General features: G+C 47.9%; 1 protein-coding gene across 1 annotated transcript in view; it reads right to left on the bottom strand.

The window, feature by feature from the left end:
• GPC1 (glypican 1) overlaps positions 1-21,686 on the bottom strand; it is a gene marked incomplete at both ends in the record, with an annotated part of 157,659 nt that extends 135,973 nt beyond the window's left edge. Inside the window, one exon of the mRNA XM_079539678.1 lies at positions 21,530-21,686. Coding sequence (XP_079395804.1) covers positions 21,530-21,686 — 157 coding nt within the window. The remainder of the gene's footprint in view (positions 1-21,529) is intronic.
• Positions 21,687-26,642: the final 4,956 nt, after the last annotated feature.

The following is a 26,642-nucleotide window of genomic DNA, read 5'->3' as shown; positions in this document are numbered from 1 at the left end:
CTAGCTCCTCATGTAAGAACTGTTTCAAATTCCTGGCTTATGAAAACAAGAAAAGCATGCAGAAAGAACCAAGAGCATTAGGAAGCTGCAGGAGTTAATGACTTGAATTCCATCCATTCACATCAGACTGACAGGCAGCACGGACAGGGCCAGGAGCATCTGCAGAAGGGTAAGCTGTGCATTTTCCTTCTTCGCTTCTGAAAGACATGCATGTGGAGTAAAACAGCCAATTCAATAAGTAGAGGCTGAAGACGAGGATTTTCTCAGGTATGTCTTGAAGTTAGGTGCCACAATCCCACGCTACGTGGTTGAAGCTGCGGGGATGCAACGTGGAGCCACTTGCATTTGCAGAGCTATTCTTCTGAGCTTTACAGATAAGCAGGTGGGCATTCAAATCCAACAGCTACCAGCTGCACCAAACGGGGATGACCAAAGTATTTTCACAGCACAAATGTCTCTTCTGGCTTTGTTTTCAACTTAGGATAATTTTTGGCTTTATTAAATGCCAAATGAGCAGCCTTGCACAGCTTTTGCTGTGCAGTCCTGTTGAGGTACAGAATTTTTATTAAGATTTGTCTGTGCTTTTGGATGTGTTCAAGCCTGCCCTATGACAAAAAGCACCTTAGTGCTAAAGCAATTGCACTGGTAATGAAAGGCACAAAAAGAGGCAAACCTCATGAGTAACAACCCCAAAACTATCCCAAGGCGGCACAGGACATTTACAAAAGACACAGCTGGGATCTGAGCACCTTGTTTGCAATAGCTCTGTATCATCCCCACAAACCCAGGCAATTCTGCAAATGCAAAAAGGGAAGAAGATGGTCTCCTCTGAGTAGCACTGCCACAGCACCAAAGCACTGGCACTTGTTGCAGTAGCTGGAAGAGAACTGCAGGTTCATCGACCTCTTCCCTTTTGTTGGTACAGAACGTTCATGTCCAAAATAACCCAGCAACTTAAAAAACAGCAGGCAAATCTCATCCATCATTTCTCAACATGGGGATTCTAAAGGTGGCATGGGACCGCCAGGCTTTGCTGTCCAAAAGATGAATGGGATTAACACAAGGAACAAAAAAGCAATGCTCTGGCGGAGCCTCGTATGCATCACTGCATCGAGCAGGTTTGACAGATGACCAAGTGCTCCCCACGGCTACCTTCTAGACACACTTGAGTATAGCAAGAAATCCAGGAGCTTTTCTAACCCACAGCACTGGCCACGCTGTGCCTAGTGGCCCAGAGTGGAGGCAAAATACTCTTTTTGCTACCCTGCCCCAGCCCAGCATGGCACCCAGCTTTCTTCACTGTGTGCAACCACCCCCTTGGAAGTGGGGGTATGGAGTGTAACTACCAGGAGGGACTCGGTGCATCACTGTTACTGGGCACCCCGGTGCACACCGCTCACAGGACAGACGCAGCTCCGTGCCCCAGGGTGTGCTCACAGCACAGCAGCTGGTGAAATGTTCCATCTTAGCCTCATGGTCCAAACTGACAGCACTGAGTTAAAGGCCACAGAACCAGCCCTTTATTTTCTCTCTCTTTCCTGCCATTTGTGTTCACAACTGGTATTTAAACCCCACATACATCTGCCCCCAAACCAAGTGATTTCCTGGTGCGCGTTGGATTTAGTTGGAAGTCAAGCAAGCAAGCAAACAAGCCCCACCAAACAGACACTGACAACAGCCATGTTCTGTGCCCCTCTATTCAGCTGCCCCGTGTTTAAATGAGAACACAAAAGCCAAACTTATGCACCCACCTCTGCCTTGGACTCAGTGTGCATTCACTGTAGGACATATAACAGCTCTCCCTGGCTTGCTGAGGAAAAATGATTCCTTAGTCATTTAATCTACAAACTATTCCATGTAAATTTTACACACAGAGCTATGCAGGGTCATTAAAAAAAAAAAAGCAGAATTTATCAAAATTCCTGAAAGCTGGATTTGTTTCATGGCTCATCTGTCTTCATAAAACCCACTGACTGCTGAAACACTGGGTAACACTTTGAGATCAGCCCTTAAGCAAAAAGGCACTTAGAACCGCTTCACTCTATTGATTTTGATCTTACTTTCATGCTGACTCCCCACGCCCCTGCAGCACAGCACCCAGCAGCAAATCTCCAGGCTTGCTCTCCACTGGAAACACTCCTACATTTAACGTTTGTGTCACCAGGAGACAGGCTCGGGAGTAACAGCAGATATTTCCCACCCAGATGCCGCCCTGGAGATCCATGGCTAAGACACTGTAACAGATACATGTGAGTATGGAAACATGCAGCCTTTTTTTTGTTTTTAGGAGCGTTTCATAAAGTGTTGGTTCAGCAGCCAGAAGCAGCTCAGTGACCAGGCTGCACTGAAGGGGATATCCCATTAAGATACACGACAAATTGAGAATTTCTGTTGACAGAAGATAGGCTTTTCTCACGCTATGGGAAAAAACAGTATATTATCTCTTTGTCTGTAGATTGGGGTAACTGAAAAGAGGATTATGTGATTCTGACATGGACCTTTCCTCCCACCTTTCGTTACAGGCTTACATGCAGTTCTGAACAGCATTCCCAACGCTCAGCTCCACAGCAGCTGCAGACCAGCAGGAGCGTTTTGCACCCAAACACACTGCAGCCACGTGCCTGCACAGACCAGCTGTGCCCGGCTCAGGCTTGCAGGCTGCTTTGCTGCTTGCACACTGGGAAGGACGTTGCTGGCAAAATGCTCAGGTTCTGTCTTATCCTGGCCAGCAATGCAACCTAATTTCCCATATCACCATCAGTGAAAAATCATTGCATCTATTCATGGTCTGCACCGAGGGCCTGAAAAACAGAAAAGAATTTCATGCTAAACTACGAGTCGTGCAAAACCTAATTCTCACCTAGCACCACCATAATTGTAAAGTCTCGATTATTCAGCATTCCAGGATGTTCGTTTGTAGCAGAGCACAGTTTTTAGCTTTTGAGGCTCCTTATGGCATCCCTGCACATTTTAACCTACCCAGCCGCTCCTGGCTCGCCAGTTTAGGAACAGCTGGATCCAGTTGGCAGACCTTGCCTTTCGGGTGTAGGACAGCACTGCCCAAGACACAGCAGTGGGAAATGCAAGCCTAAATCTGACTGGCACAAGGGGAGAGTTCCGTTTTACTAAAGTCCTTCTTAATCTCCAACTTCTCTCTTACCACCCTGCATCACCAGTTTGTATCTGCAGAAACTCACAAAGCTGAACAACTCTGAAAAGTGAAACCATACTAAGGAAAATGAAGGAAATTAGGAATTCTGAACACCAAGTTCTCAACACAACCTTGAGCAAATCATTTCATATCGTAGCAACTTCATTTCCCAAACCACAAAACAGGCCAGCAAATAGCTCTGCTGTTGACTTTATTTGAATAGCTATTGTTAAGTCTCTCTGGATATGTGTCACAGATGGAAAACTCAATGACGAGTTACATATATAAGTAAATATAAATATATATGCATATATAAAGTATTTGAGTATCTCATTATGCTGAGGCTCCAACATGGCAAAGAAGCAATCGTCAAATTAACATTTAATTCATAACAGTAGCTCTGAAGCATAACACCACGAGTTCCTTCCTTCCTTAGGAATAATTAAAGCCCAAAGCAAGTCAGGGTCTTATTTAACCAGCAGTGACCAGCCCAGCCTTAGTGCTGGTCACTGGCAGTAGTCCCTTCCATTTTAGGGCCTAGAGGAAAAGGAAGAAACAAGTCTCACGTAAAGGCAGAAGATAGCAGATACTTCACAGTTGTAAACGACCTGGGGGAATGCAGGTCCCAATAAGCCTGCAAAACATTGCATAAATGTCTCCAGCTAAATCTGTTAGCTCTGGATGGAGCACATTTCCTAAATGCTTAATTTTGAAATTACCTCCCAGTAGACTTTCTCCAGCTTTTCTTAAACTATTAAAGGCGGGCAGCCCAGGCCCACACAGGAACCCCCAGCGAGGAAATATTTCGTTAATTCAATTGCATAATGATGATGGATTTTGAAAGGGATGACATGTGGAGACTGCTGGGGAACAGCAAATAAAAGTGAGGGGCATGTCTTAACCAGGATTCCCTGGGCACCAGGAAGGCCAGGCCAGCAGTGTGCTGCAGCAACCGTGCCAGCCAGGACAGCACGCAAGGGATGCTCTTGCTCAAGTGCTCATGAACATGCCTGCAAGGTCAATGGGTGCACACACCCCAGCAGGCTGCTCACACCATGGGCAAGCTCAGCTGCCTGCACCACAGCCAGCTTGGCTCGTGCCACCACATGGCTTTGACACAGCTGGTTTGGGCAGGCTAATACAAATCAATATGCCAAAAGTCAACAATGAAAATCAAAGCAATACTTCAGTACTGCTTGATAATGCGGGTACAAAGCAGATGATACTACTTAAAATACTTTGTAGAAGTAGCACAGCTAAGAATCCTCCTAGAGGCAGAGCCCTGACAATCGCCTGCCCACCTATCTTACATCTTGGAGTAGTGGACGCCCAGGGATTGCTTCAAACTAAATGAGCAATGGAAGTAATTAGAAAGGAAATTAATTCCAAGAAACTAGAGTCTCAGCAGCAGAAAGAGAATGAAGAAACCATAATTGCAGGCAAAGGGGCAAAATGACAACCTATCAATTTTCCTGATTAAAAAAAAAAAAAAAAAATTGTGAAAAAAAAATCCCACAGTCAGCATGGGGTAAAGATGCCCTGAAGAGCTGATCATTACTGCCCCATTATATCCCCCTTTGGGCTGCAGAAGCCTCACTTTTCACTTTCTCTGTAAGGAGAATGCCTGACGTGATTCTGGAGGTGATGGCTGGACCTGCTCCTGCCCTGCAGCACTCAGCAGCCCAGCATTCCTGCCACAGATTTATCTCCTGCAATGAAATTCAAGGAGACTGAAAATTGAAGAAGAGCACGTGAACTGCACTGTGATGTCGCATGCCCGGCTTGACAAAATGGGATCCGATATTTTAGGTGGACAGACCTCTTCATTTACTTACTCTGTGACAGGATGAAAGAACTGGTGTGGTAATTCATGTGCTGTATTTCTCTGTGCTAAAGAAGGAGAAAAAGGTGCTTGAAACTTCCTTAATACACTGAGCAGTGTACATTCTGCAGTCCCAAAGTGAAAGGACAAAAAGGCTGTTTAACCCTGACATACCAGTAGCCACAGATTCTTCAGTTTAGGAGAGCACTCCGGGGCAAATAATCACAGTATTTCTACAGTAAACAATTATAATATTCTCCCCCTATTCCCTCACTCTTCCTCCAGAAGCTCTGTCAGCTACAAAGGCTGCTGAGCCACACGGGCGTTGGGGTGATGGGTATCCCTTCTCTCAGGCTTTCCTCCCACCGCTGGTATCTGGCTCTGTACATGCACCTTGAAGACAAGCACTGAGTTCAGTTTTTTAGCTCAGTTGTCAGCCTGCTGTCCCGATGCCAGGGCAGCTGTGTGCCTCAGAGCTGAGTGGCACAGGAAGGAAATATCCAGCAGCCCCACGTGGGCCTCCCAAGCTCATGGAGATGGCTCCATCCCAAGCAACAGAGGAGCATCTGTGCAGCTGCTGGGCACCACAAAGGCTTGATCAGATGGAAGCCCTTATGGGTGAACACATGTACCCAGCCAGGACACTTTCGTTTTGCTCAATCACTGATGAACCGCAGAGGAAGCACACTCCAGAAGCACGCACAAACCCAAGCCACAGGAGGTTTGCTGGGGAAGAGTTTGGTCCTACTACAGCAAGGTCTCTGGTCCCAGAAGCCTCTGGTCCATGTTTTATAGCCTTGAGATAGTGACAACCTTCTGATGCACAACACTGGCAGGCAACTGCTGCCAGAGGAAGCATAGGAATGGCCGCACAGCCTGAGTCCACCTGCACGTGCATGCAGTAGCCCACTCCCCTCTCTTGAGTGACAGAGCCAAGTTCAGGGGCTGCCCTCCCCCTCTCTGCACCAGGATGCTGCCCCAGGCAGGGCAGCTTGCAAAGAACAATTTTCATTTGGTGAATCTTTCATTTCACTTTCTCTCAGCCCTCTACTGCTCACTTCCCCTTACACAAGCACAAGGTGCTATCTTATCTCTTTCCCCCACATACCCCATTAGAGAGAGAAGCCGTGAGCATGGGCAGATCCTACACACTTAATCTCGCAGAGGTGCAGAGCCACAAGCATGTGCCCACTGTGTCACCATGATCAGCACAGAGCCTGTGAAGCTGCTTGTATGTATGGGACACGTATGCAAAAGGCCGTAGCAGAAGCACAAGGACTGACATTACGCTCTGCTCAAAGTTAGCAGACAAACTGTAAACCTGTGGCTCAACTCAACTCAACCAGATTTCTGCCTCCAGAGCCATTAGTGCATATTCTAAACTCAGCAAAGCTTTCTGTGTGACAAGTCAGATTTTCACTTTATCAATCCTGGCAAAAGTCCTTCACAGCTGTGAACCACAGTCAGCCCTGGTGGGGTTGATAGCAGAGAAGCCCAGCCAGCCAGTTGGTTGGGAAGCCCTGTCCACTACCATCCAGACACACATGAAGCAGCAGTACCCACTGGTCTACACTTGGGGCTTCTTTGCATGACATTGGTATTTATGCCAGCAAAGTGACAGACAGCCCTGAGAGTTTGAGCAGAGGTTAGGATCTATGATCAGGTTGCATTTTAGAAGCACATTTTAAAAGGAACTGTTAACTCCCAGCCTGGAAAAGGTGGAGAGCTCTTCCTTATGAATTACAGATAAGCTCTCTGATGCAGCAAATGCCAAATATCCTGATGCTCAGCTAAATGTAAGGGAAGAAGTAGGAAAACCACACGGAGACACCTCATTTTCCAATCTGATGTGAGTTGACAAAGATTGTTCAGAAGCCAAGGGCCAGACTTTCAGAAGTACTCCCACAAGAATCTTAACAAGTGGTTAGATCTTCAGACAGCTCCGCTCTGATTCAGGCACATAAATGAGGTGGACAGATTAAAACAAAACAAAGCAAAATTCACGCTGAGACAACAGCAGCTGTCCCTGTCCACAAGCAGATGAGCACGACAGCTGAGAGGGAAAGAGGGGCCGCTGGGGAATGCTTGGGCTGCGGCGCGTTTGTCAGAGCTGCCCGGCTCCACTGCTCCCACTTGCACAGCTCCAGTGACACTGCGGGGAGGCAGCCCCCTCCTACTGCAAGGCGCTGCTGCCAGGAGCTTGGCACAGCCCGCATGGGAACATAGCTGGAAGAAGGCACCACGGACACAGCACCAGAAAATACGGCATCGGGGCAGAAAGCTCAGAGATATCCAAGCAGCCTCAGGAATCAACCCCTGTTTCGGTGTGAAGGAGGAAGAGCCTCACGAGATCTGATAACTCAAACATTACTGCTGCAAACAAACATCCCAGCTTCTGCAGATGTCCACGAAGGGCTGTCAAACAGCTGTGGAGGAATATGAGGAAGCTGCCCATAAGAAAATACTTAATTCATACCAAAAAGGCGAGAGCGAAAGAGCTTGGCAGATCTTCTGAGGGTAAAGCTACATACTCCACTTATTGAATTTCCCAGACTTTCAGTTTGATAGAGTTGAAAGGCCCTGTGTTGGCCTGCCAGAGCCTCAAACCAGCCAAGCTCAGCCCAGCTGCTGCTGTTCACAGCTACAGCAACACCTCTGAGCAGCAAACTGTGAGGGAAACACAGCTTCCTGGGCACAGCAGAGGCATTCGGGCAGTGCCACACAGCTGTACAACACCAGTCAAGGAAAAATAATACTTCAGTATTTCATTTGAAAAAATAAAATGCCATTTAAAATCAACGTCAAGGATGGTGGTGTTGTAAAAGCTGTAAAAGCACAAGACAGAGAGAAAATCTCCCTGAGAGTGAACCAGCGTACCCTTCTGTCCACGGGGCACAGTGACAAGCTGCTAGAACTGCACGGCTGCTGTCTCACAAAAAGACTGGGGAGTTCTTCTCCCTGGTTTCATTTCTAAACTGTACCAGGACACCAGCAGCACTTCCGATCTCATCTGTCAGTTCTTCTGCTTCGGCCTTTGCAGCATCTCATGGCTGGTGGTGTCTTGAGGACACGCGGAGCAGTTTATCAAGTCTGTGCACGAGGCTGAGTGGGATACTGCAGGACTGGTTTTCATGATCCAGCTGTCCTTCCCAACTCCATATCCTTATGAGCTAACCTGTCAGACATAATTCTTCCTGTCTGAAGCACGAATGAAATCGGTACTAACCAACCAACCATCAGCTACACTGCAGAAAACAAATTTAAAAGAGGCACAATTACATGGAGAATTAGTTTCTGTGTACATTCAACTCAGCAGGACAGCTCAGCTCACTACTCTGCCTCTTGCCAGATGGATTTTACAAAACAACTTTCTGAGCTGCTCCAATCACGTTTCCTTATCAAGCAGCAGCCTTGCTTGTTTCTGCAAAGCCGACTCCACAGAGAGTCCTGAAAATAAGAGATAGGCCCTGAACATCTGTCACCTGGGAGGTTAGCTTAGATTGTTTTTAATAGTTTGTGGTACTCATAACTGGTTTTAAACTGACAAGGGAAAACGATAAAAAGAATGAGATCTGTGTTTCTCAGCTCACATCAAAGAGCAGCTTTAAAGAATGAGTAAAAAGGCTGTCAAAATAGGAAGGCTTTACCCAGCAGCCTAACAAAACAGGCTTCAAACAGTCAAGAAAGAGTAGTTCTAAACAAATTAACCAGATAGGGAAAGTGTTGGCTGAAAAGTAAATATTTAGCAGGGCACATTTCTACTAAAAGAAAGCTCGAAAAAAAAAACCAAACAAAAAAACCAACACAGATCACAAAAGAGATGTTTTTGCTGTAGAAAGGACAACCATAGGATTTGGAAGTGCTTACAGTTCTTTTCTGCACTACTGACTGCGTTAAAGTCATCAGCCTGAGATTGGCTCTCCATTACACTGCACAGCGTACAGCCTATTCACTCCGTGACACGAATTTCTCCTGCAAGGCTTCTTTAAACTTCCCTTTGTACCCCCAGCTTTTTAACTGCTATCACAAACCTTCAAGATTTAACCCCGGGGGACAAAGAAGCAGTCTCCTGATACAAAGATTAATGCCATTCCACAGAGAAGTGCAGACACATGAATTATCCCCGAGGCTTTCATTCTGCCAGAGCCTCTCCCCAGCGGCCGGTGAGGCAGGTATCCACACAGCCACACACCCTGCCCGGAGCAGAGCTGCCTGCTCGCTGCCCTGTACAACAGCAGTGCACACAGCAGCAGCAGCAGTTTGGAGACCTCCTCCTCCATGCTGACCTACGTCAGAGCAGATGGTGTTCAGTGCTTCTATGTGGAGCAGTACTCAGCAAACCCAGAAATACTTTCTCTGACTTGTCTCTGACATTTCCTAGACTAGCTCAGCCTCACGCAGAAGCATCTTCTCAATCACTGTGCTTGAGAGGAGCCCACCAGAAGCAAAAAGCTGCTGGCAGAGACCATTTCTGTGGCCAACCAACATCCCCCAGCCTCTTGGAGCAGCTCCGTTTGTGTTTGTAAGCTGCACCACTACAGCCATTTGGTATCTTATCCTCCCCCTTGGGCATTTCTTTGGGGAAGGGAGGGTGTGAGCAGCTCCCCAAACCTTGAACTATCTCATGAATACAGCTCCTTACCATTTAAGGCAGATGATCCAACTGCAGAAGAGTCATGTACGCTTGCATTCTTTTTCAGCTTAAGACAGACAAAAGAAAGTGTTTCTTTACACAGAGGATGGTGCACTGCTGGAGCTTGCTGCTTTGGGCTTTACGGAAGCAGACAGTATGCAGCTGGTGGGACAACAGGCCGGACAGACCCAAGGACAACGGGTCTACTAATGGATTAGGAAGGTTGCTGATACTTCCCTTCAGAATCTGTAGGTGCTGGGGAGTACAAAGTGAGAGACCTCAGAAAGGTGCCATGATCACACTCCCTCCCTAATGGTATCATGGTATCACTATGAGAGCTAGCACAGCTGGGCAGACTGAGCTGGGACCAATCACCACCTGAGCCCTGCTGCTGTACTGGCATTAGGCAAAATCCATAGCCCAAAGCACCACAAGTAAGACACTGAAGAAGAGCTAATTAGCTTGAGCATCTTGCATGCCCACCAAAAAGCAGTGCTCGTCTCAGCAGCAGGTCCAGGCACACACAGGATGGTCACACAAACATATTCACGCACAACGCAGGGGTGGGTGGGAAACAAATTGCCCCACACAACCATTTTTAAGCCCAACTTGATATGTTGCGTGCGTGATTACTGCAGAAATCAACATGGGTAATTATGGCCATCTGTACCCATTACTGCCATTTGTATGTGTACTCATGGTAACTGCACGTTAGTTAGGCATGCCACTGCACAAACATATTAAATAGCTAATTAAAAAAAACACAAACCTTCACTGCTTGGGAGGAGCCCATCACCAACTAATTACCAGAACACATTTTCTCCATCTGTCAGGCAGTTGCCCCCTCCCCAAGGTGACCAGGGAATCTGCGCCTGGCCCGCAGTCCCACGGCTCTGCTGTGGCTGGGAGCTTCTTGTGCTCGGGCCTTCCTTTGTGTGGCAGCGCTTCCAACCACGGCTGCTTCTGAAAGCACTGCACTTCCAAGAACAGAGCAGTGCTTTTGTATTACTGCAGGCGACCCCCGGATTAGCCGCCCAACACGTCCACACGCAGCAGAGCCGAACTGCCTAACGGGACAGCAGAGTGAGCATCCCAAAAAGCGCCTCGCCATGCCGGCTTCTCTTCCGGCTCTTTTTTCTACACAAGCCACTAATGCAACAGCAGATTATAAATACACAGAGGACGGCTGTGCCCCAGTGCTTCACTGACATATGGTTCTGTCTTCAGTCAGAAGCTGTGGATTTAAATTTAGGAATGGAGCAGGAGGTTGGGTTTCAAAATTCCAAGATAAATCCTCACAAAGGAGGCAATGAGACCAGAATTTCCTCCCTCTGGTCTAGCCTTAAAGCAGATGGGAGCATGGAGTTGGTGCTGTTAAGCAGACCGCAGCGCTTGTGCAGCCCTACAGTGCCTTGCCCCGCTTTGCAGCTGCTTGGGAGCTCTGCAGCTATGGCCCTTGGTGCCAGGTGCCGTTTCTCTGGCACCCACATGTCCAGGCTTTTACTGGAAGGGCAAAATTTATTGCAAGTCAATAGCTAGAGCAATTTCTTACATTACGGCAAAGGCTGCCAATACTCTCCCTTGGGTTGAATCAGCGTTTTCATTAGCTGCCCCTTCCTCGTCAGAACGAGCGTTGGTGTGAAGGGACAATCAGCTACAGGCAGAACAGCTTTGCTCATTTTTCATGTCTTCTGACATTCCCTGACCAGCCCCTTGATTTCTACAGCGTTAAACACATCCTTTACACACAGTCACACATTCCTCTAAGCACTGTTTACCACTGCGTAAAGCACTGGATACCTTCTAAACCAAGAAAAATGCCTTTAAAGGAACTTAATTCACATGTTTTCTGAGGAATGCTATCTTCTCCCACTCCTCTGACCATGCTGGGGCAGGCTGCAGGAGCTGCTCCTGGCCCTGTTCTCCTCCTCCAGCATTTTCCCCTCTTTGCACTGCTTGACCGCCTCAGCCTTATTGAACCAAAGGGAAAAAAATAAAATAATCATCTAAACTAAACTCTCCGTCCTCTGTCCTTCAATCATATGAGAGGTGGCAAATATGCTGAATTAAGTGCAAAGCAAGCAGTATTTTTATTTGGTTAATTAGAATTGCTCACCAAATGAAAACAAAGGAGTGCTTTTCTGCAGGACTGGTACAGGTAGTTGTTGCATAAGTACATTCCTGCATATTTGGCTACTTTAGGAGTATTTTTTAATTAACAGCTTCTCCTTGGCTAAAGCAAACCACAGAGAACAAGGAAAGAGGAGTTTCACACAAGGACACTGCCGGATCCCTCCACTGCCAGCTATTTTTTTCTTCAGGGAGGATTTTAAATTAAAAGCAGATTGCCTTCATTAGCGTTTCCAGAAGCTGTGTAACTGCCAAAGCTGACAGAAACACAACTGCGATCTGCAAATTTGGCAAGTGGCATTTTCTCTGTCTACAAATGGCAGGTAATGTCATCTGCATTAAGAGGGCCTTCGTGAGGGACGCGGCGCAGAGAGAACTCCTTCCCTAGGAGATGTGGGAGAACATCTCCAGAGCAGCAGCTCAGCAATGAGGGGAAGGCCTGGTAGTGCTTTTACCCTCCTTCAAACCGACAGAGCCACACGCATCCCAGCCAGCCCAGGCGCAGAGCAGGCGGCAATTCCTACCTTGGCTTGCACGCTGCTCTGCATGCACCGCAGAGGGACCAGCTCACACCGGCACCTGACTCTAACCTTGAGCTCAGCACTCCACAGCACTGGCTTATATCCTCAGAAGAACTGCAGGACCCAGCTCTCGTTCTGCAGTCCAACTCTCTTCTACCTCATGGTGAACAGAATTCATTATCCTTTGAAGTAAGCACTAAGTGATGAGTTGACAATAATTAAACTGAAAGATATAGAGGTTAAAGGAATTTATTGTTACTTGATCTGCTAAGTAAATTGTTTAGAAACGTGTAATCAATAAGCAATGATGAAGTAAAATTAAAAACAGGCTCACTTCCTTCAAAAAAAAAAAAAAAAAAAAAAAAGAGCCAATGGTCTCATAAAAATCCATTCAGTGAGGCCCATGCATCTTGTTAAGTTGAACAGCACAGCATTTTAATAAACCAAAAAAATGGCTTTATCCATAATGAGCATGAGCATTGAAGGCAGAGTGTGGCCCTAAATTATGCCACTCCTGTTTATCATTCACGTACTGCAGGACTGATGAAGATTTATGGTCCCATTGTGCTAAGTACTGTGTAGCGAAATATCGTGAAACGGTGAGATGTAGTACTCCAGGAGTTTATAATTTAAAGACAGATTACAAAAGCAGGATATTATAATCCAAAGACAGTAATGCACAGATGGGGACTGGAGATACAGAGAGATTGAACAACTTGCCCAAGGTCATCTCAGATGTGAGTTCAGTTTTGTGCTTTGGCACACATCTCTGGAGTAGCAGCATAGGCCTTATATACGAGAACATTTCTCTTTCTCCTCAATTTCACTAGACAACATATTTCATAAGCTAACAAGTAAATTCAAAAAATACAACCGCTGTAAGGGAGAATTGGAAGGGTTTCCTTTCACTCTTCCTTCTCTGAAGACCTTCGTTGATGTTGACCTGTGCATAATCCCAATCTATCTGCATGGCGCAAATGAAGCATTTGATAGAATCACAGAATAATTTAAGCTGAGAGGTGCTCTGTGGCCATTCAGCCCAAGGTCTGCTCAAGGCAGAACCAGTCAGAGCAGATGCCCCAGGGCTCTGTCCACATCAACTCAGAATGTCTCCAGGGAGGAGGGATATCAATACCCCACCACCTCTCTAGGCTCCTTGTCCAGCGTTCAACAAGCAAAGTTGAAAAAGTCTTCCCACTGATCAAATAAGAATTTCTCCAGCTCCAGTTTGTGCCAGCCACCTCCCATTCTGCCCCCATGCCTGGCTCCATTTTCTCTGTTCCAGTCTATTCAGCAGTTAGAGATTCGCAGCACGATTTCCCCCAGACTTCTGTCTCCCAGACTTCACTCCTGAATGGTCTACAGACCTGGCTTTCACCACTTCCCCTTATACTTCACATACTCTGTCCAGCACCCTGGCCATCTTAGTGGTCTCTGCTGAGCTTCCCCCAGCACAGCCACATTTTTCTTTTACACATAGCCCAAAACTGGTCATTGTGCTCCAGATACCAGCTTAGTGATGCGACATGCTGAAAGCAATCAGTGAGAGCAGGATAATACAAGACATTGTGTTGCTGGACATATACACACATCAGTGGATATATTTAGGAATGCTGTCCTAAACCCTGTCAAGTAGTGTATTGGTAACTGTGGAAAATACTTAATCTGTGACTGTGACAGGAGAAAATGCTTTAGTGCAACATGAACAGTAGTGGCAGTGCTACTTATTAAAGCACAACTCAAGCCCCCAGACAGCTCATCTGGGATACTGGGACAAACAATCCTGCAGTTAAACACAGTGGCTTTCTTTCTTGGCTTTCAATGGAAACGTGCCCAGTATCTGAAGGGTATCTGCTCTCTATTCTAACTAGGGTGCAGTTACAGACTACTCTTGGCTAGCACCTGTGAAGATTTACTCGTTAAAATTTCACTGTAATTTAGCCCTACAGAAGTGCTGTCATTTGTTGTCACTTGCCAATTTGTGTTAGGTTTCCCCTGGAAGTTTCGTCGCACGGAGCAGCAAACTCATCAGTGCAGCGATCCTGACACAAGACACCTGCACAGCATGGACATGTTTACCTGAACAAGGAATTTTCCAGCAAAACTCACCTCTCACACCACAGCTAACCAAGTAGGATGCTCACAGCACGCTGCCCTTCTTTCCCACATCCAATTCCAACTCCCCATGCCTCTCACATACCGTCACCAAACTCTAGCTCACGCAAGAATTTAAGCCGCACTTTCCACATCCAAACCTTTCCCGCCCCTGAGATCGGTGTGTAGCAGAGACAACTCAATCAATGTTTACTGTCAACAGATCAAATAAAATCAAATGCAGCTTCTCAAGACACAGCAAGTCCAGCAGTCACTGAGCTGACCGCAGAGCCTCCAAGGAGGACAAAGGCAGGCGCTCACCCAGCTGTGGCACAGCCTGCGAGCACGGAGGGAGCAGCTCCATGGCAGTGCTGAGGAACCAGCAGCTTCCCCTGCTCCCGCTCCCTGTGCAGGGACTCTGCTGCTTGATGCACCGCAGAGATTCATGCATGTATTTATGTAACATCATATTATCAATTTTGCTTATCTGGGCTTAATTGACAGTATATGCTAGCAGCAGTTGAAAGGGCAAAGGCCAACCGGAGCACTTCTCTGAGCTCTGCAGCACACCCTCTGCCCACAGTTGCAGCCGCCCTCCCCTCAGCAGGACGGGGCACAAGTCCCAGGGGGCTGCGGCTCTATCAGCCAGACTCCTACACACGGGTTCCCAGCATTGTGCAGCCCTTCCCCAAATTCACAGCAGATGGGACCGCACGATGGCCAGGCCTCAGAGAGCCTCCCTGCAGAAACACCCCTCCTTCCCCTGACATCCGAGCCTCTGGGAGACCTCCCACAAATGAGAGGGGAGTGAGAGTTCTGCAGGGCGTGTTTGGTATTCTGTCACCGAGCCAAGCAGATGTTTGAGAAATATAAACTGCTATACAGCTATTTTAAGCTCGTGCAGCTGCGCAGGGCCAAGGAGCTGCATTGGGAGACATCGCTGCTCTCTTGAGGTGCTCCCATACCTTGGGACCCCATGCACAGCTTAGCAAACCAAACTTCCCCTGAGTCATTCACGCTATCACATCCCGTTTAAGAGTTTATAGTAGAGGAAACTGCTGGAAAGAACTGGAGGGGCTTTTCCAGGTTCACACAGAAAACGTGCATCCAGATGGGGACCACAGCCATCCTCGCACTGCGCTGCACTGCTCAGCTTGGCTGCAAGGCAGCAGAACGAGACCAGACGTGGTGTACGAAGCCCTGCCACCTGTGTGCCACCCTGTGTGCTCAGCCCTCACCCCGGGCACTCACTGTACGGCCACATCTCTGCAGGCTTCACCGCAGTATCACGAGCACAGAGCAGAAGACACTGATGGAAGAGGCTTCTTTCTGATCCGTATTAAAAAAATATAAGATTAATTTAATAGGCACTTAACAACATTCTTATTTATGAACAAAAATTCACAACCAATGGAATTTATGTAGCGTTCCTATTTCAGAAATAGGCCGGCCTGCACCAGCTGAGAGGTAAGACTTGGGTAACGCCAGTGGAAACATGCCAACTAAATTACACCGCATGGTTTTACAGTCCCATAAAATACCAATCTTTTTGCAAGCCAAAACTGTTTGTCATAGAGAATTTCATTTTAGCCATATAAAAGATTGACTGAGTGTGTAAGTACTATCGCATTGCTCTGAAAAACCACAGTAAAACTTGTTTTCTTTTTTTAATACTTCAGAAGAATGCATAGCAATTTTAACAAGTGCTTTACTCATGTTGCTTGCAGAGGAGTTCGTAACAGCTGGACAGCTCTGGGCTTGTGATTCATGCTGCACCGCAGATGAAGAGGCACAATTACATTAGTTTTATAATCTCTATATGGTCAACACAATTGTGATTAATGTATTTTCTAGAACACAGAGCTAGGGCATCGCGGGAAACTTTTATAGCACAGCCCACTTCTTCCAATTGTATGGGGAGGAAAGTTTCCCATGTCTGAAAAATCCTAAGTAAAAGAGGAACCTGTTGCTGGACATGTCACTGACCCAGCTCACAGCTCTGGCACATAGAAACAGGCATTTTAGGTGCCTGCAGACCCAAACTTATACAGAATAGAACATCACAGTGTATAGGCAACACATCACAGGAGAGGGCATTCTGTCCTCCACACGTGTAAAATTAAGAATTTAAAAAAAAAAAAAAAAAGGAAAGGAAAGGAAAGGAAAATCTTGGCTTGCACAGAATTTCGTATTTTATTTCTAACACAATTGGCATCTAAGGAACCTTCTGCAAACTACAAAGGACAGTGGAATAATCTTCAATCTTCTGCTGCTTCCTGCAGCCTTTAGGGTCCCACTTCTCCAGGCCTTGTCCCATCACAGAGACAGAGCTACTCTCACGGCTGCCAGGAGGATGCTAACAGTTCCTGCTGAACAGACAGGAAAGCACAAATGCAACACTTTCCAGGAGGATTTGAGGACAACAAGTGTCAGCCCTATCTTGTTCCATGCTACCACACAAGTGGAGGTGCCTCTGCCCCCCAGGCTGCTACAGAACCACTTTTCCCTTCTGACACTGCAGTCAGGCAGTAAACACGTGGAGGAGAAGTGTTGAAAAACACAGCACAACTCTGACCTAACTTACTTATTACTCCATCCTGCCTTCGCCATCCGTACCAGAGGTCATACAGCACGATGCTCCCCTCCCCAGTCCTGCAGGCAGCAACAGGCATGGTGCAGAGCCTGTGCCCAGCTGCTGCTGATGGGTAAGTGCTCCATGCCCCCTCCTTGCAGCATTGTGACCTGCAAGGGAAATAAAACCTCTGGCTCTAAACAGACATTTTTGATAATCAAGTTAGCAGCTCCCTCCCTTCTTTGGTTAAGTCAAAGCACACTTAATTATTGAAATTACCCAGTGGAATACATCTATCCTGTCCCCTCAGTGTGAGACAGTTGTACCGACAGCGACAGAACATTAAACCAACAGCTTCACAAGCCCTGCCAGAAGCCACGCGGCTCCCACCAAACGCAGCCAGCCCAGAGAGACCGACTGTCACCTGCTCTGCAAAGCCAAGCACCAACAGGGCAAGAGCAGGAAAGGCAGAGCCAAGGTGAGCACTGCAGCTTCACAGGTGCTGGTGCGTGGGCATCACCGGCTATGCAAGCACACACAGTTTCTGGGAAACATCGTGTTCTGCTTCACCAACAAAAGAAGCTGCTGAAATAGTTTTGTCAGACAAGCTGATAAGGATAATTACGTGATGAGAGCTTAGTCATTCATATCGCTGTGACAGAGAGGCAGATTCTCTGAAAAATAACATCACCAACAGAAAACCTTGGTGATTCTATGATTCATCAATATCTGAGCATAAAGCTTTCCAAATTTCAAACGCAGCTGCACGTGCTGCTCCAAGGCACAACAAGCCACCAGAGGGAGCCCATTTTTCTCCATAAATCTGATTTTCATAAATTGCTTTGTATGCACACATTCTCAACTGACAAATTAACACAATTACAAAGTGTGTATGAATATGCATATTTTATTTTAAACTTGCATAAGTTATATGAAAAGGAAGATGCACAGTTCAAGCAAAGCCTACTCCAACGTTAACACCAACGTACTTGCCAGCTGGAGGATTTCTCAAAATTCGGTGTGCTTCGATTCACCAGGAACAATTTCCCAAACACAGCAGGCTAAAAAGGTGCTCCAATTTGTCCCTAAGTCCATTAGTGCACACAGGCTGGGATTGCACCCAGGAGCTCCCCACACAGCATAGCCTTGAGCCGCTGTTCCTGCCCTGTGTGATTACAAACCAAGCCCAACCACAACCTCAGAGAGGCTCCCCTTCCAATCTCGTGGCACATATCCTTCCTGGGGAAAGGAGGAGCCATGAATTTATTTTCTGTACCACAGGCACAGGTTTGTCCATCTTTGTATTTATGCCTTCCATACTGCAGCTGCCAGAATTTAAAATGCTACCAGTATTGGCTTCCATTACCATCTTCACAGTCCAAAAGCCTTGTCAAGTCCAGCCTTGCAGCCAGACCTGTTCTTTACTCACCTAACATTCCTCCAAACAACTCTTTACACATGCGCTTGACAATGTTTTCCTTACGAAACAAAATTACGCAGCCTAAAAGGACCAGAAGATGAAAACATATTGTTTGACCTCCTTTCAGTGAAGGAACTGGGGAAGCACAATCCTGAGATATATAACTGGATCGGCTGCCTGGGTTTCTTCTGTGCCCTCCTCTTTTGGTGCATTACATTCATCTCTGTGTCACGCAGTTCAACCCCAGGGTAAGGCAGACCCAAGGATTAATCACAGCAGTGAACAAGTCCAAGCGAGGGCCAAGCACATCCACATCAAACCACAATTCTCAAGTCTTCTCCGGGACAAAGTAGAACCTACCTCAGTTTGAAGCACTGCAGAGCATCATCCATCCCACATCAACAACGCTAAGAACTCTGGCAAGGCAGCAGTGACAGCTGGATGCTCTCCCCAAAGACACAACTCTTGCAGGGAGTCTCTCTTTGTCTCAAACCTCACCGTGAGCCCAAGACAACCAGCCCTCCAGCATGTGCCTGAATGGATATGTCCAAGGGTGCAGCCTCAGTCGCACCTCAAGGGACCTGTGATAGCACACATGTAGCAAGAATGGGAAAGCAGAAATAGATGTTTGCCAGAGGAATCAAGACAAAACAGAAGAACTGACAGATCTTGAACCATCTTCTCAGGAATCCTGGGAGGGGAATGCGGGTCAACCAGCCAGCGGGCAAGAATGATCCTGCACACAGGAAAACTTAGCTCGAGTTAGTCTGGTGTAGGGAAGTGCATGAGGTGACTTTTCCAAACCCAAGCAGTAGGGAGCACTTCCCCAAGCACCAGAACCTTTCTCCTGCACAGATCTGCACCTGAGAATTGGGTGGATGTGGCCCTGTCAGGACTACTAATATGAGAAGATCCTTCTTTTGTGTTTGGGAGTTTTGCCATGGACTTCAATGTAATGAGATATAGCATGTTCCCTAAACACACTTAAGAATGGTACCCACACATTTTAAGTACGTAGATGTGTTAACATGTACAACATCAGCAGAAACATTAGCAGTGTTCCACGAGAAATGTGGAGAAGAGCCTATCCCTGAACCAGACGCCCACCTGCAACCATGTCATGGTACAACTGACCAGTACCACCTTCTGCTGAGCTGTGGGGACTTCATGTTACTCTTCATGCTCTTAAATCGTAACAAAGAATATAGATTAGAAAGTGTAAAGCACATAAATAATGTAAACACAGCCATTTCAGCCTGGAACACACTAACCCCTTGGAACCCAAGTCCTGGAGCAGTGAGCAGCTGGGCTGGTAGGACAGCAGTGTGCGTGGTGCAGCTGAACGGGGGATTCTGAACTGCACAATACCACACTTACAGGTGGGGACACCACAGGAAGGGCTTGAGATTCTTCCTTTTGGAGACAGCAAAACCAGCACTACCTCCCACCCTATCTGCAAAGCGCGGAGCTCACACAGCACTGTGCTCCCGTTCAGGCACTCTGAGGCTTTAACGGCACTGGGTGAGTACCACACCAACAGAAAAGGCCATTCCTGGATATTTATCAGCAAGTAGGTACAGAAAATAATTACCTATGAAAATCATCAAGTCCATTAGCAAGATGGGCTAATAACAGAGACCTGCTGCTGCTGATGTACGGAACCTTTTTCCCCCCAGGTACTTCTTCATATTACTTACCAGGAACATTCCTCATTTTTTCACAGCATTTATCTCTAATTTCTGTGTAAAGCAACACCTAAGGATGCCCAGTTATATGCTGCAGTTTTACATACTATTCCTTAAGGCGTTCCAAGCCCTTTGGAAATAAAACTCCTGGTTCCTATAAATCTTGGTGTCCTTGGTCACTTTCTGAATGGCAGTGGTTGGAGGGGACACGGTGCGCTGCGTACTGCTAACGTGGGACACCTGCAAGCACAGCGCTGGGATGCCGTGTGCCTGCCCCTGTTGTGCTGCTGCTGCACGCAGTGCCACTGCCATCCCAGTCAGCCTTCCAAGGACTTCCCACGTGAAATGTGACTGTAATAATTAGATGCAAATTTATAAGAAGCCACTTTCTTGCTTAACGGAATTACTGTTCCATTACTAACGATGCCCAAATGATTTTGAAATTGCCCGCTGTTTCACCTCAAGTTCTGCTCATTTTGTTTTGGAAATTCAGTCTCGGTTTCTTGACAAAGAAAGTATTAATTTGTTCACATTTGTGAAATATTTATATGGTTCAGCCTCATCCATTCTTGGGTCGGATACCTAATTTGTTTCCCCGGAAAACAATGCAATCAAACGCTCCACATAGGGCGTTCTGTAGCTTAAATGTGAACTACAAACTGCAATCTTCCTGGGGTGTCCCTGTGGGTCGGCTCCAGCACGTACGCCTGCATGTTTTATGCTTTGTCTGAAGAAGGAAGCTCCCACAAGTGGGGGGAAAGCTTTCAGATATGGGTCACGTGCCGGTGTATCAAAACTTGTAAGTGAATTAAAAAGAAAAGCAACAAAGCCTCAGTATCTGCCCTGAGCTTTTATTTTTGTCTCTCAGAGGAGGGGAAAAGAACAGAAGAGTTGGGGGAAAAAAAATCCAACAAAAAAAAAAAAAAAAAAACCACCAACAAACCAGAGTATTCTGTGCTAATTAATACATCTTCTGTAAGGAAAAAAAATCATCCAGGATTTCTCAAAGCAGCCACAAAACCAAACGCACGCTGCTCAGCCTTCCCTCCGCGCTGCACAAACTTGACACACGGCCGTCTTTCTCCCGTTTCCTTTTTACTGACAAACGCCCTTTCTGGCTTTGCTGCTATCCAAAAGAATAAGTCAAGCGATCCTCCTCTCCCATAACCTTGTGGTATTTCCCACCTCCCAGTCCCATTTCTGTCGACTATTCTGCTTTCTAAACCCAAATCCCGAAACCCTTTCAGCCGCGCTCAAAGCAGAAGAAAAGAGACAATGAAAGCTCCCCGCTCGGCGCGGATCGCACGCTGCGCGCACCCCGTCCCCGCGCTCCGCCGTTGCAAAGCCCGCGCACCGCCCGTCCCCCGCGCGGGCAGAGGAGCACCGCAACGAGCTCGGCAGGAACCGCTCGGCTCCGACTCGTCGCTCCAAACTCCGGCCCGCCCCGAGCCGTGCCGTCGCCCACCCCCGGCCGCGGCCCCCTCCGCCCCGCGGGACTCACCGGAGATCTCGGCCTGGGGCACGCCGTTGAGGCTGAAGCCCTTGGCCCCATACAGCTGCCGGACCTCGGCGCAGCTCCTCGCCTTGCTGCCGCTGTCACCGCGAGCCGGGGCGGAGGCGACACACAGCAGCCAAAATCCCCACGGGAAGAAACGCATCCTTCTCCGCTGGCCCCGCCACCTGCCGTGCGAAGGGCAAAGCCAAGGTCCGGCGGAGGGGACCCCGGCGCCGGGCGGAGCGGGGTCCGGGCAGCCCCGGCGGGACGGCCGGCGGCCGGGGGGCGACGGGCTCTCGGGCGCTGCCTGCGGCGTGCGGGGAAGCTTCGGGCGGCTCGATCCGGACGCCGCGGAGAGTCCGAGGAGGGGGCGGCGATCCAAGTTTGCCCGGGCCGGGCCCCTTCCCCGCCGCGCTTCGAAACCCCGAAGCGTGACCGCGGAGAGGGCTTTTGTTCTTAGCGCGGCCGCATCCCCGGGCGGTCCCGCCGCGATGCTGCCGGCTGCGGCGGCCGCCGGGCCGAGCGGAGCGGGGCGCGCTGCCGGGCTGCTCCCGCGGCTGAGCCGAGCTGCGCCGGGCCGTGCCGGGCTGCGCTACGCCGCGCCGCTCCGTGCGCGCCGGCACCGCTCCACCTGCGCGCCGAGCCGGGCGGCGGGCGGGGAGGCTCCCGAGCGAGGCAGGGCTTCCCCCGCCGGACGTGGCATCACGCCGGGCCGCGCCAATCCCGCGCGGGGCGCTGCCCCGCCCCGGGCCCGCGCTCCGCCCCGCGCCACCGCCCCGAGCCCCCGCCGCGGGCACGGCGCCGCCGCCCGCCCGACCCGGAGCGCGGCGCGGCCCCGGGAGCGGCCCGAGGGCGAGGAGCTCCTCCGCTCCGCCCGGCTCCCGAATGCGGCGTCTCGGCCGCGGGGCGAGCGGGCGGCGCCGGCTGCGCCCGGTGAGCGGGTGGTCCGCTCTGCCCTTCGGGAAGGACGTCCTGAAAGCGGGCGGTGAGCCCCCGTCTGTCTGAGCCGCGGTCCGGCTCTTAACCCGCAAGGCTCCGATTTCCCCCGGATGTGGTGGGAAAACGCCGAAAGACGAATCGTGAAACGCTTTGCCTGGTCGTTGCGGGGTAAACGTCTTAAATGGGAGCTCGGGAGTCCTAGCAAAGGCCTGGGAGGTGGAAAGTGCCCCTTCAGGAGAAGAGAGGGGATTTTCAGCTACGGGCTCTGCTTTTGGGTTTTCTTCCTACAGCAGCATCCCCTGTCCTGAACCTGGCACCCCACGGCTCTGCCAGCTGGGTGCAGTCTGCTCCCCACGGAGATGGGGCATCTGTCAGCACCAGAGTGAAGAGTAATGATCCAGCTCTCCCACGGAGGATATTTTGGCCGGTATCTAACACATCTGACAACAGGCAGAGAACCCAATGATCAGTTCTCTAAAGGCAGGTTTTTCTATGGAAAAAGGACAGGGAATCTACCAGCACCTCAGCTTAAGCACTTGGGGAGTTTATACGTTAACAGATATCCAAAAGCCCGCATCAAAAAACCGCCATTGCCATGGGCACCAAAATTCCTCAACAAGAATAGATTGGGGCAAATTGCTAGAATTGAAAATTTGTAGGAAGGCTGGGTCACCCAGTTTGCTTCTTCAGAACTGCTCACTCTCAGAAAAATGATTAAGAAAGAAATGACACGAATTAATAGCTCCAGGGAGGGGAAAGAAGGGGAAAGGCATTGCTTTCCTTCAAAATCGCCTAATGATTTCCTAGGAAATCTCCCTAACTAAAATCATCTGTGAAATACAGCATAGGGAATTAATAGAACGTAACTGTAAAGAAAGGGTTTGTAATGAAGGTCATGACTGTGGTGAGCCCTCACTGTGACCAGAAGTTAAAACCTGTGTGTCAGTACAGCCCGTGCTGCTTCCCGGCTCTCAGCTCTTTCACAGACAGCGCTGTGCTTTTAGGTCATTGCTACATCTCTCTGATGCACACAGTTTAGAAACCCCAGGCTTGTAGCTTCCCAAAGCTTGGTGCTCCTGAGCTGGAAGCTTGCTTTGTGGACTTTCTGGAGCATGGAAATAACATGCCATGGATAATATAAAGTCCAACCCACCCTGTCTTTAAAAAGGATCTCGACTGTAAGCAGAAGAGTACAGCCCATATGACGAGTTAGCAAGTACAATGTACACAAGGTCCCACAAGGTTACTTTGGCTCTTACTCCTATGTATCAGCTCTAATTTAGCAGAAGGCACGTGGCAGGTCAGGTTGCTGGCTGGAGTCAATGATCTTGAGGGTTTTTTCCAACAGTGATGATTCCACAGTCTGTAGCCCTTTTCCCATCCCAGGCCTCGATCACAGCGCCTGGAGACCTATGGCAGCCCAACTACAGGGTGGCAGAATGCAGGAATCAGAGGAATCCATATGGGACTCTGTATTGCCAGGACTGTGGAACGCCAGGATTGTGGTTCCTCCTCGTGGTGCTGAAGCACATCTGTTTGTTTCACTGATTATGTTTGTATGCATACCCAGGATTGAAACAAACATCTTCAAAGTATCACGATGAAAATATGGTTTTGGCATGTGTTATAAATCGTGTGGTTTTTTGAGGACCAGATCTATTTTGTGAAGACTCGCTTAAAGGAATGGAGCTTGGCACAAAGTATACAGGAGATTATCTAAGGACTGGCAGGAGGAGCTGGAACTGGGGTAGAAAAGAAAGAGTGAAGTAAAACACAAGATGAGTAGACAAAATGCAGAGGAGAATAGCACATGGCTGGTCAGCAAGAGTCAGGAAGACAGAAAATCCATCCTGCTGTGGAGATTGCCTCTTAATAGTCACAAGAAAAAAAATAAAGTCTACTGAAAAGCTGATCCAAGCATTATGAAGAGACAAGAATGGTGAAGAGCCAAATCATCTGGCACAAGTGTGGAAAGCTACAGTTCAAAAAACAATACAACCAAATAGAGGCTTCTTACAACCTTGACTTTCACAGGATGTTTTCTATTCCTTTACAACTTTCCAAAAGTTCTGTATTTCAGTGGACGTACCTCTGTTTTTCATACTGAAGCCAATTAAGAATCGTTTGTGCAGCAAAGTATGTAGAACCAGATGGTTCTAAAATGGACCTATATTGAGGCATAGCAACCTAGAGTCTTGGAGCAAAACCAGAGCAGCAAAAAACCCGGATATCTTATCAAATTGTACTGTGTCTTCACTGCCACATTGAAGGAACAGAGCATCCTCACTTGAATTCACAATGCATGAAGTACACTGCTGCAGAGTAGGGAAGAAGGAGGGAAAGGAGATGGGCAAGAAGAGGTGATCTGTAACCTTTTCCTCCTCCTCACTGATGTCATGTAATGAAATCTTCAGCACCTTTCCCTTAGTTTTACACTACATCTCATTCTGCAGAAACATCAGAAAACCTGGCATCTTTAGATTATAAATCTTCATCAAAGTATGAGTATCTCAGTCACTTTTCTGCTGGTTTCTTTTCATCTCTACTGTATCTGTCTCCTACAGAAATTCATGAAAGCTCGTCCCCTGCTCTCCTCCCTCCCTCCCCAACACTGGCTGCTGTTCAGCAAAAGCTGGCCATGTGTTTTGCTCAGTCAAATCTAATTAAGTTATCCAGAGGATTTTCTAGATAACGCTTTGCTATCTACAGCTGCTTACTTCTCCACTGGATTTTCCTTCATTAGGAACCTCAGTTTCCCCACGACACATACAGGCAGAGTATCTTTTTGTTTTTGTCACTAAAAATATTGGATCGGCCCCTCTGAATTGCAGGGGCACCCATGGATGGCTGACAAATCCAGCTGGATCCATGCACGAAGCTGTTTGCCCTACAGAAATGCTAAGGCTTTTGGGGATTTGTGTGTCCAAATAACTTAATTAGGAATATCATTCAGTAGGTGTATGGAGCTGGGGATCTTTCCCAGGTCTCAGGGAAGCCAGAGTTGGGTTCCAGGAAGATGACCACAAATCTGCTGCTGAGCAACAGAGGGGCTGTGCTGAGGACAAGTGCAGCCATCCTGCTGTTTGGTCCTTGAGCAGCATAGACCAGTTGCCTTCAAAATGCAGTGCTTACTCCTCGCTGTGTAGTTAGTACTTTTCAGAGGGAGATTATGGACAGCCAAGTCATCTCAGACAGGTTATCTTGGTAAGGCAGGTAATTGCCACCCCGTGCTATTTTGAGTTGAAGAGCCCAATTTTACAGCAGTGACTGAAAGAAACGCATTGTTTTAAAGACCTTTGACAAATGACTTCCCCTTTCAGCACTGTACTTTTGATATATATGATGCAGAGATTTCCCAGTCATAAGACTTAAAGTCAAAAAATAAAATAAAATAAAACAAAAATCCCAACCACACCATAAACTCATTTGAGAACCTCTGCTAACTGAGCCTGACTTAGGAAGTAGGTTTCATTCTTTCTGGATGTGACTTTCAACAACGCTCTCTAAATGTGTACAGCAGCAACTAAAGAATGCGGGCAGGGCACTGAACCATGCCCATATTCTTTATGTTTTATGTTTGATAAGCAGAGCTTAGCTTGGTAGTATGAAATGGCTCAAAATAGGCCTCCAAATTACTAGGGTATGTGATTTCAGCGTGCCGCTGCAGTGACATGTAGGAGATTTCTCCCCCTTCCTGCAGAAGTCACAGTCAGAGGACTTCTTATCATTCAAGAGGTTCTATCCAGAAACTGTTTTTGAAAAGGATTTATCAAACATAAATCTCCCCTCATTCTCATCGTTATCGATCTGAGCAACAGCGTAAGAAGCCCATAGAGCACTCTGTTCTCACAAACCCCAGTTCAAAAGCATGTTGCTGAGCACTGGTCTGATGCACATGGAACTGGGACAGACATCCCATAGCTGTCAGTGAGAAAAAATGTTACAGCCATTCAGAAAGAAATGTGTGGCACTGCCATACGGGCATCTGGCGATGCTAATGTTACTTCTCAGCTAACACTTCATCCTCAGCTGTTGCTACATTAAACACTATAGACCAAAGTACTTAAGATGAATTAATACAACTATCTCAGGTTCTGCTCAAGAGTTTATTTTTTTCCTTCAGCTAGAGTTAGGTACAACATAACCTATTTTTAGAGAGAAATTGGCTGAGGCAAATGAC

The sequence above is a fragment of the Tetrao urogallus genome (genome assembly GCF_951394365.1).
Source record: "Tetrao urogallus genome assembly, chromosome: 9".
NCBI classification, from domain to species: Eukaryota; Metazoa; Chordata; class Aves; order Galliformes; family Phasianidae; genus Tetrao; species Tetrao urogallus.
The sequence above is the reverse complement of the archived record's forward strand: the minus strand, read 5'-3'. Positions and strand labels throughout refer to the sequence as shown.